This window comes from Malus domestica, chromosome 11 (genome assembly GCF_042453785.1).
Source record: "Malus domestica chromosome 11, GDT2T_hap1".
NCBI classification, from domain to species: domain Eukaryota; kingdom Viridiplantae; phylum Streptophyta; class Magnoliopsida; order Rosales; family Rosaceae; genus Malus; species Malus domestica.
In genome coordinates, this window is record NC_091671.1 from 25,931,158 (window position 1) to 25,950,242 (window position 19,085).

At 36.3% G+C, this 19,085-nt stretch overlaps 3 protein-coding genes across 3 annotated transcripts; all 3 read left to right on the plus strand.

The window, feature by feature from the left end:
* The first annotated feature begins 27 nt into the window (after window positions 1–27).
* LOC139189681 (uncharacterized) lies at window positions 28–2,752 on the plus strand. Its single transcript, XM_070808803.1, has 2 exons — window positions 28–170; window positions 335–2,752. Exon 2 carries the CDS (start codon window positions 452–454, stop codon window positions 1,541–1,543), a length of 1,092 nt encoding a protein of 363 aa, XP_070664904.1. The 5' UTR covers window positions 28–170; window positions 335–451; the 3' UTR covers window positions 1,544–2,752.
* On the plus strand, window positions 1,831–3,809 carry LOC114821692 (uncharacterized). Its single transcript, XM_070808802.1, has 4 exons — window positions 1,831–2,889; window positions 2,981–3,109; window positions 3,192–3,305; window positions 3,419–3,809. Exons 1-4 carry the CDS (start codon window positions 1,831–1,833, stop codon window positions 3,572–3,574), a joined length of 1,458 nt encoding a protein of 485 aa, XP_070664903.1. The 3' UTR covers window positions 3,575–3,809.
* Window positions 3,810–13,562: 9,753 nt separating this feature from the next.
* LOC103413149 (cinnamoyl-CoA reductase 1-like) lies at window positions 13,563–18,883 on the plus strand. The gene is given in 6 exon segments (NM_001328793.1): window positions 13,563–13,689; window positions 14,701–14,870; window positions 15,813–16,004; window positions 17,083–17,245; window positions 17,669–17,855; window positions 18,487–18,883. Coding segments are annotated over 6 exon segments (978 nt in total). The 5' UTR covers window positions 13,563–13,568; the 3' UTR covers window positions 18,632–18,883.
* Window positions 18,884–19,085: the final 202 nt, after the last annotated feature.

Consider the following 19,085-nt stretch of genomic DNA (forward strand, 5'->3'; position numbering starts at 1 on the left):
AATTTAGGGTTTACACGCGACTTGCAAGGTGGGTGTTCACTGAAACTTGGGGGAAATTGACTTCATAGTTTAATGATGGTGGATTCGACAAAATCATTGAGATTACAAAAAGTTTTGAGAGTTGAAGATGCCTTTGGAGGTGCGCAGTGGGGGGAATCGGCCAAAGTACTGTAAGTATATTTTATACCTTTTGTAGTTGCTTTAGTCAGTTTGTCGTCCCATATCTTTTTTTTTTCAAGTTTTGGATGAAAAATCTTGTAATTCCACTCTGTAGATTCTAATACTCTCCATGGGATGTGTTTATGTTATTTTTTTTTGTTTGTTTACATTGTAGGGATTTGAACCTAAGCCTGATTTATTCACAATAGAGATTCACCATGGAGGTCATCTTAAGGATGGAAAGTATGTTGGTGGTCTTGTACAGTGGGTGGACAACTTCAACGCTGACTTAATGTCTATGCTAGACATATATGATGTGGCTGTATCACTTGGCTACAACCATCTACAAACAGGGTTTCACTACAAAGACAAAGTAAAGGGGTTTGTCCCTCTTATTGCAGATGCCGATGTTAGTGAATTTGTTTCTCATATACCTTCATTTAGGGTTCAAGTTTTATATTTGACAAATAATGGTCAGTGGGGTAATGGTTGGGATAATTGGTTTGAGAAAGAAGTGTTGGCAACTGACTTAGACAACCATCTTGTAGATGCTACAGTACAACGTGAAAAAGGTGTGAATGTTGAAGCTAGTGTGAATCAAAGAGTTGATGTAAAAATATTTGATGTAGATGCTGATGATGAATATGAAAATGAAAATGAAGATGATGAAGATGTTGGTGATGATGATGGTGCAAGAGAGGAAAGTGAAAATGACTTTGAATATGTTGACTCTGATTATGTGCAATCTGAAAATGATACTGAAGTTGTGAAAGATGATACTCTATTTGAGAGGTTTGTGGTTGATGAGGCTTTTGAGGCATCGTATAAAGAGCCTGGCGAAATTTCTACTGATGAGTACAACTCAGAGGAGCTGGTAAGGCTTGATGAAGAGGAGCATTCAGATGAAGAAGGTATTGTTGTGAAAAAGGTTAGACGAAAGAGAAAAGCTCCAAGGTTTAAACAATTCAGAAGAGAGACTGACTTGTTAAATCCAACCTTTTATTTGGGTATGGAGTTTCCTGACATGAAGGCATGCAGGGAGGCTGTAAGGTACTATTCGGTTGCTATTAGTAGACCATTGCATTGGGATAAGAATGACCGAACTAGGCTTCGAGTATCATGTTTAGGAACATCCAAAATAAAATGTCCTTGGTTACTATATGCAGCTCATGTAGGGAGGGGGCCGACTACAAGGATTAAAACATTTGTACCAGAACATACTTGTGGAAGATTGCAAAAGACAAAGTATGCCACTTCTTCTTGGCTAGCTGAAAGATTTGAAGAAGAGCTTAGAGATAATCCAAATATGAGTGTTGGTTGGTGCATTCATGAAGCTTGTGAGGAAACACTATGGTATAGACATCACAGAGAACCAAGTGTATAAAGCCAAGAGAAAAGCTAGAGGGAGGATACAAGGTAGTATTGAAGAGCAATATGCAAAGATATGGGATTATTGCGATGAGATAAAGAGAAATAATCCTAGTAGTACTGTGGTAGTAAAAACTGACTTGCAAGGTGAGAATCCTATTTTTAAACGGATTTATATATGTTTTGCAGCTTGGAAGAGGGGTTTTGTAGAAGGATGTAGGCCCGTCGTAGGCTTTGATGGCTGTCACATTAAAGGGTCTCATCCTGGGCAAATACTAAGTGCAGTCGGAATCAACGCAAATAATGGGATGTTTCCAATTGCATTTGCGGTGGTTGAGATTGAGAATACGGAGACATGGACATGGTTTATGGAAATATTTTTTTGCTGATGTTGGGATTGAAAATGGCAATGGATGGGTGTTTATAACTGATAAGCAAAAAGGATTAGGAAATGCGATTACCGCTTTGATGCCAAATGCAGAACATAGGCATTGCGTTCGGCATTTGCACAATAATTTTAAGACTGCAGGTCACACTGGTCTTGCACTAAAACAAAGATTGTGGGCTGCGGCAAGGGCAACAACAATCCCTATGTGGGAGGCTGAAATGGATAAAATGTTAGCTCAATCTAAGTCAGCATTTGATTGGTTTGAGGATAAGCCAGCAGATAATTGGAGTAGGTCACATTTCAATACTAATGCAAAGTGTGATATACTACTCAACAACTTGTGTGAGTCTTTTAATGCTGCTATATTGGAAGCAAGAGATAAGCCCATTCTGACTTTGCTACAAAGGATGCATTCATACTTGATGCTTAGGATGGCTAGGGTTCGAGAGACAATTTGGAATCATGAAGTTGGGCCCAGAATATTTGAAATTGTTGAGAAATATAAAATTGAAAGTTTTTTATGCATAGCCTCATATGCTGGTGGGGGAAAGTATCAGGTGAACCATCTTCATGGTGGTATGTACGTTGTTGATTTGGAACGTCATACATGTTCCTGTCGAAAGTGGGATTTATGTGGAATCCCATGTCCACATGCTATTACTGCAATGGGCAAGAAAGAGCATAACCCACTTGATTATGTTCATTCTTGTTATAAGAGGCCAGCATATGACAGGGCTTATGAGGGATACATTTCTCCGATGCCTGGTCCAAAAGAGTGGAGGAAAACAGGCCTTGTGCCTATCAAGCCCCCTTTGTATCACAAACAACCTGGGAGACCTAAAACTTGTAGAAAAAAGGAAGCTGATGAGATACCAAAAAAGGCAACAAAGTTGAGAAGATATGGCATTGTTATTAATTGCAACATTTGTGGTGTTGATGGTCATAACTCAGCAACTTGTCGCAACAATGAGCACGTATTTCTGATATTCTCAAATTTTGACTTGAACTTAATTTAGTTCTCATAGTTTCACACGCATTTCATTGAAATTCCCAACTTTATTGCAGATGGATGGACAAGGAGGTAGAAGAGGAAGAGGAGCAAGGGGAGGTAAGGGAGCAAGACGACAACGTGGAGAAGCAAGAGGACAACGTGGAGGAGCAAGAGGAGGCAGAGGAGCTCTAAACTTAACAGGGGTGATGAAAACCATCAATTTAAGTTTTTATTTTTATTTAAATTGGTAAATAAACTATTGTTAACATCATTGAATTACTTCAGGGTTTAGGAGGTAAGCAAGATCAAGGTGAAACTCATTCTCAAGTTCCAACTCAAGCTCATTCTGAATGTCCAATTCAATCTCAATCTCAAGCTCAAAGGACGACAATTTTTTCTGTAAGTACATCATTTTCTATTCTATAGGTATAAATGAAAATACAAGAGGAAGGTATGCAGTTTTTATATTTCAACTGATTTATGTTAATGCTTTAACTGATATTTTTTTTTAGGTTACAAGAGAAGGGTATGTATCTCAAGCACAATGTGAAGCACAACCTCAAGTTGCTGCTTCTACATCACACCCTCAACCTTACTCAGCCATCAGAAATGAAAATAGGTTTAGGTACAAGATTCCAGGCAAACGAGGAAGGCCATGGAAAGTGTAGTTGATCTCCACGTGTCATGTGCGTTTCGAGCATAATGTTTGTGCTCTTGTTTTGATAACTAAAACCTTATTTTGCTTGTATTTGGTTAAGTGGAATGCCCATATTTTGTAATCGATATTATATGCGTTATACCTTATGGATGGTAAAATCTCTTATGTTTTCCAACTTCTTAAGGATCATTTTGTGGAATTGTATTGGGATTATGACATTATGAAAAGTATATAATTATCTTGAACATTTTTTTTATGAGTATTATGAACATCTTCCTATTAAACAAACAATTACAAAAGGTATAAAATATACTTGCAGTACTTTGGACGATTCCCCCACTGCGCACCTCCAAAGGCATCTTCAACTCTCAAAACTTTTTGTAATCTCAATGATTTTGTCGAATCCACCATCAGCAAACTATGAAGTCAATTTCCCCCAAGTTTCAGTGAACACCCACCTTGCAAGTCGCGTGTAAACCCTAAATTTCTAAACAGCGATGGTGCAAAGGGTATATTGTGTGAAAGTCTTGCTAAATGACTTTTCTGCCCTTAAAGAATTATCACATAACAGAAATATGGATGGAATATATGAAAAACTAACGGTAGGGGGCAAATCGGCTAAAAAAATTAGTTTGAGTCCTTAATTTTCCAATAGAAAAGTTCAGGGGGGAAATCGAAAGCGAGGTGAAAGTTCAGGAGGTAAATCGACAGTTTATTCTATTCCCTTTGATATTAGTGATCTCCTGTTTTCCTTAAACTGCTAGTATTCCAAGTTTCCAACATTTCCCAAGACGATACCATACTCAAAACTTAAAAAGAGTGAAATTAAGAATTTTTTACACCTATATTTGGGTTTCATATGAAGTGATAGTAACTCACTTTTATTACCAAGGTCAGTTCTGAGATTTTTGAGCCTAGGGCACCGCTAAAAAAATGCCCTAGCTAACTTCATATAAGAAAAACTATTTGTTTTTACACATAAAACTTATACGTATTAAAGTACTTCGAGCTTAATAATTTAGAAACACAGAAAATCCAATTTCTTTGGTATTGAGAGAAGAGAACAAAAAAACTCCGGGCGTACAAGTAGATAGTGAAGAGTTTTGTTTCACCTTTATCTGAACTTTTAAATTTTACATCATAAGGTATTTTTTTCTTATTTACTAACCATGTTAATACGAGACTAAGAAAAATTATCATATTCTTGAGTCTTTAATTGATATGTGTAAGCAATGAATAAGCACCAAATTAACTCCTAGCAGGCTAGTATTGGTAAAGACATACATACATTAATTTTGTCACAACTCACCTGGTTGCCTTCCTATGTAACACACTATAAAACAATATTGAGAAAATGAAAAAAAATATTATTACAGATACAACGTTATACTGTTTGGGCCCAAAATGTTATTTTGGGCCGAATTTAGAAATGTTCTCGGCCCAATAGCATTGGTCTTATCTTGTTATGGGCCATCCGGTATGGATCGGCCAAATTATATTCTAAGGAAGTTTAGTGCAAATAAAGATGAAATAATCGAAACCTAGCACAACAAGGAGTTTTGAGGCTAATGACGTTAAGAGTTAGGGATGAATCTGGTTTGATAAAGAGCTTGGTTCAAAGTTCTAGTAGGGTTAGGATTGGCCGAGATTGAGTCAGATTGGGATGAGGAGTTCTAATCCAAGTACGGCTGTGAAGGAATTTGCAGCTATAAATAGAGGAGGGAGCGCATCATTCGAGGCCTCTTCAATTCAATATACAAATTGCCCTGTGTAAACCTCTCAAACATCTTGAGATTTTTATTTTATTTTTCCGCCAACACATCTTTAGTTTGAATAAATAGCATTGTGAAGGCAACCGGCGACATCTTCAGTTTAGATAAACAGCACTGGAGCCGTAGAATCAGCAGATCAAGGAGCACATTCAGTTTGGATAAACAGCACTGCTTCTCGACCGACTCGTTATTTATCCAAGTCTCGGTCAACAAGGATTTTCGAGTCCTTGTTGGTAGAGGTCATCTCATCAACCTTCTCAACGAAGTGAGGTGCTACAGGTTACTACATTCGGCACATTGAAAGCCGAATTTGATATTTGAACTTCTTAGAACTAGTAGTCTTGTCTTCAGGCTCTAGAACCCAAAGATCGAGACGTGTTCCTTCCTCAGCCGCAGTCGCGAGATCAAGAAGTCAGTAGCGCGCCCAACGCCACATCAACATATTTTACTCCCTGGCCGAGCTCGGTCGATGAGTTGGCACGCCCCACACATAACTGAAGGACGTAGTTAGCTCATTAATTACTCGACCTGCGCGCCACGTAGACATAGTAATTTTTAGGGTCAACATATACACACTAACACCCGTAAAACTTAAACCGAATCGACACTTTTTCTACTATAGTGGTTTTTAAGTTACATTGTTCTTTCCTCCTTACTTTTAAATAAGAATAAAGGAGGAAAGCCTAGAAAAATAACACTTGTTGTTGTAAGTGTGGATGGTCTCACATGTTTGCTACAGAATATTAAAACAATCCATATGATGGGTTGGTGGGTTTTAGTGCAGAAATGCTAGCTAGCCTTAGTAAACTTAAAATTGGTTAAAGTCATAATCCCCAATACATGAGTCAGGATCTTGAACTTCATGATTTTCACAAACCATTAACGTGGGATACATAGAGTATATATCTTGATACTAGCCGTCAAATATCATATACAATCCCTATCTTGAGCGATCCACAGATGAGTCGTCAGTGTGGGAAAATTAGGTTTTCTTTCTCTAGCCTTTCTTGCATGTTAAACCTTAATATGTGTTTTTCATCAGTGTATACATTAGATGGGTATGTGCACTATAATAGGCAGAGAGATGACCTGTTTCCTAATGAAGCCCATAATTAATTACCACCCATCACGGTCATAAAATAGGAAACCAATTCTCATAAATTGATTAGCAGGATTGCTTACAAAACAATATTCATTAAACAAAATATATCACACATGGGTGATTCTTATAACCTTTGGTCTATAAAACCATGAGCAGCAAGTGTTCTATTGCAGAAGAAAAATACCAGTGAGCTATATCAAGGCTAGAGAGAAGAGAGAAAAATAGTGAAAATTATCTTTGTACTCCTGTTTATTCAGATAATGAAAGAAACTACTACTACTGCTCTGAAGACGGAGGCATACTTGTCGAACCTTGTAAATTGTGCCTTATTTACTTTATATGTCACTACACATATATCATCTATTTCACAACACATTATTAGCATGAAAAACTCTTGTCTTAGTGGAAAGCACGACACTATCTTTTGTTGCTCCAGTCGAAAAGACATCTTCAAGAAAGTTGTTCGTTAACTCGTAAACTACAACATATCCAAATTTGAGATCCATGAGAGCAGTAACTTCAAAAATTAAGGTATGATCAGTAAATGTTCATCACTTGTCTAACCTGTTGTGAGCTTATAATCACCATTTTCTCTTTGCTCACATCAAAATACTTTCTTCATAAAAGTTTTTCCTTATTCCCTCTCCTATAACATATCAAAAGCTTAGAAAGATCTAACGGTAAATTCATTCCAAATCTTTGAAATACTAAATCATTAGAAATTTGACAGTCATTTTACGAACTTTGAAAATCCAAATTCTAGTTCTCAAACATAAACTTTATCTTCACAAAAGTTATTCCATATCTTATCCACCATAACATATCAAAATTCCAAAGAGATCCAACGGTGAATTCATTCCAGATCTTTGAAATAATATTATAGACTCAAAATACGCAGAAAAGCTAATAGCCATGTTAACAACTTTTAAACTCCAACTTCCTTACCTTGGATGGAAATGATTCCTTCATCGAAGTTGTTCATTATCCTCTCATTCATACCATACTAAAATTTGGGTAAGATCCAATGATTTTATTTTCCCATGTTTATGAGATACTACTCTTGACTCCAAAACTGAAAATAATTAAAATCGCTTTTAGTGAAAATGATTTTGGAATCAATCCTTAATAAAAATGCAAGTTAATCATGAAATAGCACTTGAAGAGATTCCTACAATAAACATGTAACTAGTGCTTTTGGAACCTAAAAATATTTTCTTTATAAGTGTTTTCAATCATTTTAAAAGAACTTCCAAATAAGCCTTATATTATTAGTATCACATTCAATTAAGAAAAAGGTTTAACACAAACAATCTTTGTAAGTGCTTCTTGGTATAGGTATAGAAGTTGATATGAATTTAAAGGAATATAAATTTTCTATTAAGAAAATGGTTTATCACAATAGTCCTTGAAGTGACCAAACTCTTTATTTTGGATTCACAATTTAAAAATTAATCAATGTTGTCCTTGAAATTAATTCTCGCGCATTAATTTGGTCATTTTGTTAGAGTTTTGTCAATTATTATGTTAGTATGCTAATGTGACATATATTTTGACACACCCCGTCTCGAAGGAGGGCATGCTGGTCGTCACGTGAGAGTGACATAACCATTTACACAATTTGGAAGTTTTAATGATACAATTACTAAGATGTAACATCCGAGGGTGAGTCCTACTTTTGTGAATTTTGTCAGAACACCGTTGGATTCCTCGTGGCCACCAAAGCTCTGCTATCTTGAACCTGGAGGGGCACAAAACAAAGTTGAGTGGGTAAAACAAAGTTTTTCGAAAATCATCTCATTATCAAAACGCTAACCCCTTGCTGTAAAACCCGTATACTTTCCCAGAAATATGTAATACGTATACTTGTCTCAAAACCATACTAAGAAGTAGTGATATGTGAATTATATGCCATGCAAAATATATACCTAATTATTTATGCATTAGTAATTGCATACATGCATGATTGGTGCTGCGGACGCACAGGTAAGTGACACACCCCGATCCTAGAATCAAGGCGTGCTGGCCGTCACGTGAGTGTGACGTAACCAAAAGTGCGACGCGGAAGCAATAGATAAGAGAATTACGAAGAAATAAAACCAAATACTAGCAATAATATCCAACTAACATGCTAGAGTGAATTTAAGTGTGAAACACACATATTCAGAGCGTAAGTACTAGGTGCAGTCAAGTAGGACCATAACTAAATTACAACACCTGAAGGTGAGTCCTACATTTATGTAGTCTGTCAGTACGCCGTGGAAATCCTCATGGGCCACCAACGCTGCTAATTAGAACCTGAAGGGGCACAAAACAAAATTGAGTGGGTCAGTAAAACAAAGCCTTTTTGAAAACATTTCAATTAATAACATTTCTAACCTCTCGCTGTAAAACCTGTATACTTTCCCAGAAAATAACATAATATACATATAAATCTTCATATATCTCAAATCACCAATCTATATCAAAAATCAGAAAGTATGCCATGCATAAATGTCAATAACAGAATAAGGATGCATCAATATAACAGGTGAAATAATGAATCAACCGGAGACCCTACAGTTGGTCCTGTATAGTTAATTCTAAAGCTCAATATCCAATCCAACCGGAGTCACCGCAGTGACCTGTACGGCGCTACTCTGCACATAAATCGGAACTACCTGAAGTAGTCTGTACAATAAGAAAGGTGTAAGAATAAGCTCTAGTGCTTCTCTCATCAACAGTTGTATAATAATCTAAAATCACCTACAGTCGGAACCACTCTATGGTCTGTACGACATGTCGGAACCCTTTCATGGTCTGTACGACATGCACCTACTTGGATCCAAGGTGAGCTTGTGGTGCGGGGTGAATAATATAAGCACTAACACCAAGGGTGCAGGTTATGAGCTCTCAACACAATTCACATCATCAATCAATCATATGAACAATATAAACTCACCTGATACTCACATGTGCGTCCACAACACCATTTCACATATATATGCATCAATTACTAATTCATATAATTCATAATATGCATGCATGGCATTTTAAAAACATTTAAATTCAATTTCTGGGAAATTCAGTAGTCTATAGGTAATAACAGAAAATAACTGCCCACTCACTGGTAAGTCGAAGGGTCGCAACCCCCGTGACGTCCTTGAATGTGCTCGTCCTCGGGATAGGTATCACCTATATGCAAAACAACTATAAAAACGTTAATTAAAGCACATAACCAACAATTTGAAATAACTTCTCATATGATGCTCAATTTGGGTATATGAATATACCACAGTGACCTACTCGACATCACGGACGTCGAGGTATTTTTAGAAAAAAATTTCGAGGCCGCACGCGCCCCCACGCGCCGGGAGGGGCACTGACCCACGCGGCCCCACGCGTGTCACCTTCTTCCTCCCGTCGCCAGACTGGTTTTGCCGGTCGCTGGAAAACGGGAGATTTTTAAATCTCCTTGTTCTCCGTCATTTCTCAACCATTTTTCACGCATTTTATATCAAAATGAAGCCCTAAGCATGAAGAATCACGTTACACTACTTTAAGGTTTAAAAACATACGAAATCTCACCGGAGAAATTCCAAGAAAACCGGCCAACTTCGAACCCGGCGATCCCGACGTCCAAAATCTTCAAACTAAACACTCCGAGCTTCCTTGGGACCTCAATAAGCTCTCTGTAAGCTTAGAATTCCCTGAAATTCAACAATTCACGTGTGCAAGAACAGTGATTTCAAAATGGAGTTCGGATTTCACGTGATTTCGAAGGTTCTAAGTCCCAAAAAATGGTACCATTCAACTCAGGAGGTTGCAAGGATGAAGAAACTCACCTTATTGGCGTCGATCCGTGATGTTTTGAGGGATTTTGGGTTCTTGTCCGTACGGTTCGAGAGAGAGAAAGAGAGAAACTGAGAGGGAAGAGAGAGAGCACGGGATAAGAGAGAGAGAGGAGTCTGATGGTGAGGGTATATGGTCCACCTAAGTCCCTAACCACATAAAAATAATGCATACAATTTTAATCCAATTAAATTTCTAAAACTTAGAAAAGTATGCACTATTCAAATAATATGTCACACATACCTTAGCAACCGCTAAGGGCAATTTTGTCATTTCACACCCACGATAACCGAATTTTTGGGACGGGTTGTGATAGTAAGTGCCAGGTAAGTTCATAAATTAAATTATGTAATTGTCGAGTTGATATGATTGAAAGCTCATAAACCTGCACTAGGGTGATTGTGATTTAGTAGAGATGATTCATGCTTGTATTTATATAGTCACCCCCGCACCATATGCTCACAATTGGATCCAATTTAGGTGTCACATCCCGGCCCGGGTTCCACCACATCGCGAGCCCAATCCACCATCGTAGCACGATATTGTCCGCTTTGGGCTTACTATTCCCTCATAGTTTTGTTTTTGGGAACTCACGAGCAACTTGGGAGTGCTCTCGTGTGAGTTCCCAGAAACAAAACCGTGAGGGCGTGGTCGGGGCTCAAAGCGGACTATATCGTGCTACGGTGGTGGAGCGGGCCCGGGAAGTGATCCATCCCGGGTCGGGATGTGACATATTTAGAGTCCATAAGTTCAATAATATAGTGCCACATGAATTATAAAAAATAAATATTCATTTAAATTATTAGAAGTCCTAAATTTGTAAAAAATAAAAAGGATAAAACAAAAAATTAAAAAGGCAGAATTTTACAACGCTCGTGACCTAGGATTTGCTCCTGAAAGCGTTAGTGCTGCCATCTCTGGAAGAAGTGACGAAATTGGTCTCAACCATTTTAAACATTCCAAATAAGTACCCAACTTATTGAAAATATCACATTCGTTAAGCCCTAGTTCTATTAAATTACTTTGTCTAATAAAGAAGATGGTTAAGAATTCAAATGAGGTAGTTCTATTAAATTACCTTGTCTAATAAAGAAGATGGTTAAGAATTCAAATGAGGTTTGAAGGAGCTTATTTCTGCTCATGTGATTTCCTCATAAGTTGATTGAAGATGGTAAAGTCGAAATCAACGAGGGCACAACTATGAAAAAATTAAAGCCCAAGGCTCGATGATGGGGTTATCCTATTAAAAGATATGTGGCCACATATGAGAGTCCATTCCATTTCAATAACCTCCATGACCTTCTCTCCGATGTTGACGGCTAGAGGTGATGGCATGATGGGGCTGATGGTGACCGTTCGTTAGTGGATGCTCACCCTCCTAATATAATTTCAATATGAATCTATTTTCAATTCAATTCAATACCCGTTTGTTTATTGGGTTACATATTACATAATCTATATTTGAAAGTCAAATTTTAGTCTGACTAATATTGTTGACCATAATATACCCAATTTGTGGATTTTGGGCATAATTTATGTTTAGAATATTAATTGGGCTTAACGAATGTGTCATTTTTAATACGTTAGATTCTTGTTTGAAAAATATTTTAAAAAATTAAGACCAATTTAGAATGACAATAAAAATTAAGATGTTTTTAGTCATAAAAAAATTAACAAATTTTAACAATAATGACTAAATTAATGTGGGTGAATCAATTTCAAAGGCGACATTTATGGATTATGAGATTATAGGACAAAAATAAAGAGTTTAATCACTTTCAGATACGTTTTATTAAAAAAAAAAACCTCCTTCTATTTAAGTTTCAAATGAACTTCACAGTTTTAAAGTGTTCTGAGAGCAGACAGGTGTCGCAAAAGCTAGCCAAAGGATACAAAAGGGCAGGGGCATTTGGAGAATTCCATCACATCACAGAATTGATATTGTGAGATTATGATCCTATCCGGATCTTTATAGTGGGAATCCGGAGAATTAATCTATCGTATTTATTTATCGTACATTGTACGGTTGTAAATTATTTTAATTTTTTTATTTAAAATTGAATACAAACAATATCTAATAAAAATTAATCGTACGATGTATGATAAATAAACACGATTAATTGATTATCTAGATCTCCATAGAAAGGGTTCGAAGAGAATCCTGTTTGCTATCTAGTAAGGTCAGACTTTGCCATCTAAGGTAATTAATTTGGTACCAATGGCTTGGTGACAGATTTTTGTCTAAATGAATAAATAAAAAAACACTATTAAATTGTCAATTAATAGTGCGATTTAGTGGTATTTCGTATTCTTTGTAAGTTAAAGATTTTAGGTTTGAAGTGTAAATGATGAGTTTGTAACTAATTTGTTCCCCCACCTCTTGAACTAAAAATAAAACACTTGATTGCTACCATTTGAGTCGGGACACTCAAAAGTAGGTCATGTAGTGTGACGATATGATCTAATGAAGGGGATTCGTATGTAATTAGTAGTGTGTGATGGGATACAATTATATATTTACATTAAAGAGATGAAAATCAAATTGGTAACAAACTCATTAGACCATCTCCAACTCTTGGGCTAAAACCTAAAATTGTTTGCCTAGAAAATTTAGGTTTTAGCCCAGAAGTAACTTTTCAACTCCAACTCTTCTAGCATAAGATTATTAAAGAATACATTTAGGCTAATTTTGTATTTTAAAGTAATTAAAAAAAATTATGTACACTATCATAATTTAATTTTATGAACATTTTAACCTAAAATTATTTAAATTCCGATAAATATTGACAAATCAGGTAAATTTGGGTGAATTTTGAGTTAAATAATTTTTTAAATAATTTTAGCCGTTGGATTTAAATTTGGGTCATTAGATCTTTTTTTACCGTTAGATTTCAATCTTAGTGGTTGAATTCAATAAATCCTGAGAGACATGCCCATGTGGGTGAGGTCCTGTTGGTGGTGGCCACACCATTTTCTGGGTTAAATCATGAGGAGAATTTGGCTTTTGTTTGGCTTTTAGTTTTTAGCCCACACACTTAATATGGATTAAATTGAGTTTGGGGGAAATAAAACTTAAAAAATAGCATTTAGCCCAAAATTGAGTTTGGTCAAAAAATAAAGTATATATTAAAAAAATAAAAGCGAAAACGAAAACGAAAACGAAAACGAAAACGAAAGCATCTTTTATAGCTTGCGAAAGCCATTGCGCAACAATTCACAAACCGACAAAATTCAATTGTAAATAAAAGGAGCTTCCAAATTTCGAAACGTAAAATCTGCAGAGTGAGGGGAGAGAGAGAGAGATGAGCAGCGGAGCAGGGAAGGTCGTGTGCGTCACCGGTGCGTCTGGATACATTGCTTCATGGCTCGTTAAGCTTCTTCTCCAGCGCGGCTACACCGTCAAGGCCTCTATTCGCGACCCAAGTCTGTACATTTCTCCCTCCCTTTGCTCTCGTTAAGTTTCGGTTTTTCTTGTTCGTTTTGGCGTGTGATCGTATGGATTCTTGCAATTTAGATTAATGCATGCGGAATTGGTGAATACCCATGTTTCAGAAATTGTAATATTTGATTGATTATTCTTTGTCCTGATTGAAGATTTTGATGGTTTTCTGGGATTTTGAGAACCTGTTAGTGGGTATTGCTTTGAAATTGATGGGTCCGATTCTTCATTTCTTGAGGTGTGGAAGTGAGGGAATTGCAGTTTAGAGATGTGTTCTTAGCTTTTATGGGTATTATTTTTGCAAAATTGATCAAGTAATTAAGTCATTAACTGCATCAGAATGAATGGAAAATCGGAGATATGGACATGACTGGTTGGTTTTTCCTCTTCATGTAAAACCGTGCTTGTTTGTGCCTACCGAATTTTGGGTTCGACCTTCAACAAAGGATTTGCTTTTATGTGCTTTCCTTGTTGGTTATACATGTTGATTTTGATTTGATGTTAAAGGACCCCTTTTGTTACTTTAGTATAAGAACTGGTGAAGTATTCTAGTTATGGAAAGTTCGATTAGCATGGGTTTAAGTATGCTCGAAACGAGGTGACTAACTTTAAGAACGGGAGGTGATGCTAGCTTTGATATAGTTGTCTAGTATGTATTAGGCTTTCCATCTTTTTTTGCTCTCTATAGTCTAAGAGCCGTTGAGCGTCCTTAGCTTATAAGCATGTGTTGCAGTGCCAAGTTCTATGCATGGACGTGAAATATTTCTGTTTGCTATGGTGTTATTGGTTTAGATAGGATAGGTACAGGTTGGTATGATTATACTTGGATGCTTAACCAATACCATATTGTTTGGTTTCAAGTAAGATCACATTAATTGGGTCATTCATCTAAATGATAGGCAAAACTTGATTCTGACTTCCTGTTTATAATTTAATAAATGCGGCTAGTATAAAAAAAAAATAATTTACCGATTTTATTTTGTATTTTCACATAGATGATCCAACTAAGACAGAGCACCTGCATGCGCTTGATGGAGCCCAAGACAGACTTCAACTTTTCAAAGCAAATCTGTTGGAAGAAGGTTCTTTTGACTCTGCTGTTGAGGGTTGTGAAGGCGTATTCCATACTGCATCTCCCTTTTATCATGATGTCACAGACCCAAAGGTTCATCCACTAACACTTTTTTCAAATGAATTATGATCTTTTTTGTCTGTGCGTTAGATTCTTCTCTGTTCCTGAAGGTACTTAGCTTCTTTCTTATAAGTTATATAATTCGTAGTATAAAAAACTTTTAGTTACCGACAACTAAAGCCCATATTAACAATAAAAGGTCGTACCCAGTGCACAAGGCTCCCGCTTTACGCAGGGTCTGGGAGAGGTGAATGTCGGCTAGCCTTACCCCCATTTATGGAGAGGCTGCTCCCAACTAAAGCCCATATTAACAATATAATTATTAAATTCATCATTATGCATCTACTTGTTGAAATCATAAACACTAGGAATTAGACATGCACTCAAGAAGACTTTTCAATTTTATCTCACAATTAAATATATAGCCGTGAAGTCAATTGTGGCATCTGCCTCATAGGCTATGTGGTTCAGCACCTGTAATGTCCTCTTTTAATCATAGGGTGATATAAGGCATATATATCATAAGAGAGAAATGGTAACTTCTCCAACAACATACTAAAGATATATTTTCTCATAATTGGAAAATGCCCTTTTTTGTTCTTCTAACTGGAGTATTTGAATGCTTTTTCATTCAAAACATACAAGAACATCTATTTACATATTTACTTAGTTGCGTTATGAAACAAACTCAGGAGTTTGATAGTGTTTTTGTGTTAAAAAAGCACTTGAAGTGCATTTTGGAAGGACTTGAAGTGCATTTTGGAAGAAGCACCGGTTGCTAGAAGCGCTTGAAAGCTTTTCTAGGATTCACTTGCATTTTTACTAAGGATTGGTTCCAAAAGCACTTTCATCAAAAGCACTTTCAACCATTTTAAAAGCACTTCCAAACATTTTGTTAGCATTCTGCTTTTGCATAATAATAGGTAGCTGGTTTGTATGGTTTTTAACTGCTACATAGTTGTTGCCTCATTTCAGGCAGAACTACTTGAACCTGCGGTAAAGGGGACCCTTAATGTTCTTAATTCGTGTGCGAAATCACCATCAATCAAACGGGTGGTTTTGACATCTTCTATAGCCGCTGTAGCATATAATGGAAAGCCTCGAACTCCTGATGTAGTAGTTGATGAGACTTGGTTTACAGATCCAGATGTTTGTAAGGAATCAAAGGTATGCATACTATCATTCTTAGTGCTCTTGTGAAAACAAAATATGGTGATACATTGTGAGTCATTGTGTTGTAATGGTACAGCGGTAAGTTAGTATCATTTTTTTAATTTGGTTTCTATTCCCCGAGAGTTAACCAAGCCAGAATAATATGGTTGTGACTTGTGAGCCTACTTGTGTATGAACGGACAATGGATCTGTTTATAATATGCAAGTTTCTCTTGTTCTATTTAATGGTTGATGAAAGTGTACAGTAGAGAAGAGGATTTAGAAGTGAATGGAGAAACTGGTTCCTTTGTCACATGCACATTTTGAAGTTCAGTTGACTCATCCATTTTCTGATATATATAACCTTCTGAAATATATGGGTGAGTGCATATATGTGCGTATATGTCTTTACATGGAACATGAAATTATGGTTTGGAGAGCTGAATCAATTGGAACCTAAAAGATATATAACTCTTTTCCTTCTTACCAAATAAGGGTTTAAAATTATTATAGAGCACTTTGTGTGAGAAACTTCCCTGAGAGTCTGTTTTCCTTATTGTAAGTTAAAAAAAGCATATATGTTGACCATGTTAGTTGTTTCTTATGTTGTGATGTCTTGTCATCTTAATCTCTCAGTCTTATGTTACATTTTGCTATGTGCTTGCATGTTCTCAATCTATGAACTCTGGTACCTAAGAATATGGTGTAATACTTGTGCTTCCGTGTTGAATTTAAGAAATGAGATTTCTTCATTGTTTAATGGTTAGTACTCAAGATTTCATTTATTCTATTCCATGGCCGAAACCACTTTTTCATGATTGGAGGTTCCCATGGCAATAGGTATAATTTAGTCACTAAACATGTAGGATTTTGATGTGTTCTCAATGCCATGCATTTATTTCATGTTATTGATGTGCATCAGGAAATGTTATGCCAGTCCTATAAGGTTTTAACTGCCTCGTGAAAGATTTTATTGGCTTCTGCGTTGATTAGAATAGGGATTCTTTACTATTTCGCATTAATATGGTGGTGAATTTTTCATTATTTTGTAACAAAATATATTTTCATTTCTTTTTTCCCTTAATTTCTCCAGCTTTGGTACGTGCTTTCAAAGACTTTGGCTGAAGATGCTGCGTGGAAATTTGTAAAGGAGAAGGGTATTGACTTGGTTACAATTAACCCCGCAATGGTGATAGGTCCTCTGTTACAGCCAACTCTTAATACAAGTGCTGCAGCAGTTTTAAATGTTATTAAGGGTAATGTTTCTTTACTGGTGTTTGTAACATTTCTTCATATCAATGAGTAAAACGTTTCTGCTCAACAAGCTAGAAGAAGGACTAAATGTCTTAAATAGAACATTAGATGATAATTTAAAAAGGTTGTTTCTTCATGTTGAGTCCAGGTGATGCTCTATGGTGGCCTTTTTCTCCCATTTTCTTCTACTGTATATATTTCAAAACATAATTTCAAGTTTTGTTAGTTATCTCTTACCTATTAGCATCCCAACCAGAGGTGTTTTATATCTGAACTCGCAGTATCTTACTTGGATACCGTTCAGTGAAACAAACAGTTTTCTGTTAAATATATTGATAAAAGTGTTCCAACATTTAGTCTAACACTTGGTGCTCTCTTTGTCCATGAAGTACCTGACTAATTCTTCACCTCTTTGTGCGATGCAGGAGCTCGAACTTTTCCAAATGCAAGTTTTGGATGGATTAACGTTAAAGATGTTGCCAATGCACATATTCAAGCATTTGAGAGGCCTACCGCTAGTGGCAGATATTGTTTGGTTGAGAGAGTTGCCCACTTCTCAGAAGTTGTGAGAATTTTACGTGAGCTGTACCCTACTTTGCAACTTCCAGAGAAGTAAGTCTGTGTCCCCAGCCAATTTAAATTTGGGTATAACTTTGTGATTAGTAATAGTCACTTCATATTTTCGACTGTCCCATGATTCCGATACTAATCGGTTTTATATATTTTTTTTCATATTAAATTGCAGTTTACGACATAAATGAGCATTGCTGTATTTGAAATTTTATGGTATTATTGGTTTTACCGGTTATTTTGCGTTCACAATATGCCCTCATTTCGCATCCTTCTCACCTTTCAATCACTCTGAAGTTGAAGTTGCTGCACTTATACTGCCTATAGATGCTCTTCATTTTGCATACCTTTGTCAACCAATTTTGATTAAAGCACACATAATTGTTGCTAATTTTTTCACCATATAACGGGGATCAAGGCAATAGATATTTTTCATAATCCTTCATTTTCATGCAATTTGCAGGTTAACAACTTCGTTTATTTAAATTAAAAGTAAAATATAAATTCCTAGCATGACCTGCATTGTTCTTGATAGTGTGTGTTGATTCCAACATTCTTCTTATCATATGCTTTTAGAGACAATGTTAAACCCCGTCATTTTCCCGGTTGTTTTGATGTGGTGGTTCCATGGAAATTAATTTGTGTTATTTTCTTTTTCAACTGGCATTTCCAGGTGTGCAGACGACAAGCCTTTTGTGCCAACATATCAGGTGTCCAAGGAGAAGGCGAAGAGCTTGGGTGTCGAATTTATTCCACTAGATGTTAGCCTCAAGGAAACAGTTGAAAGTCTGAAGGAAAAGGGTTTTGTCAATTTCTGAGTCATTTCAGTACGGTGAAGATGTTTGAAGTAAATTCAGTCGCGGTAAAACATATTATCTGCTTCCAGTTTGTGTTTCCGGTTGGTGACTTAAACTCCGGTTTCCCTTTTTCGGTTTAAGACTTGCTGTCCAGCTTGTTGATTCCTATAGATCACCATTGTGTGTGCAGAATAAAGAAGAAATGAACCTTTTGAATAAAATCTTGGAATCGTCTGAGTAAAGTGCGCTCATGCAACTTTATCCCCATTGATATTAGTGATCTCCTGTTTTGCTTGTACTGCTACCATTCCAAGTTTCCAACAATTCTCAAGAACAAACAATATTCAAAATAGAAAAAAAGGGAAACTTAAAAAGACTTTTTAACTAACGCCTTTTAGTAGAGGTGCCTGTTTTTGCTTTTCATACATTTTTTTTCAAGTTTTGACGGTTGAATCAAATGAATTGAAGAAAATTA

Bases quoted from the DNA above. Each gene is read 5' to 3' on its own strand.
- LOC114821692 (XM_070808802.1), top strand. From the start codon at position 1,831: ATGGGATGTTTCCAATTGCATTTGCGGTGGTTGAGATTGAGAATACGG. The intron at 2,890-2,980 runs GTATTTCTGATA...ACTTTATTGCAG, and splicing joins CTTGTCGCAACAATGAGCAC to ATGGATGGACAAGGAGGTAG. The intron at 3,110-3,191 runs GTGATGAAAACC...GAATTACTTCAG, and splicing joins GAGCTCTAAACTTAACAGGG to GGTTTAGGAGGTAAGCAAGA.
- LOC139189681 (XM_070808803.1), top strand. From the start codon at position 452: ATGTCTATGCTAGACATATATGATGTGGCTGTATCACTTGGCTACAAC.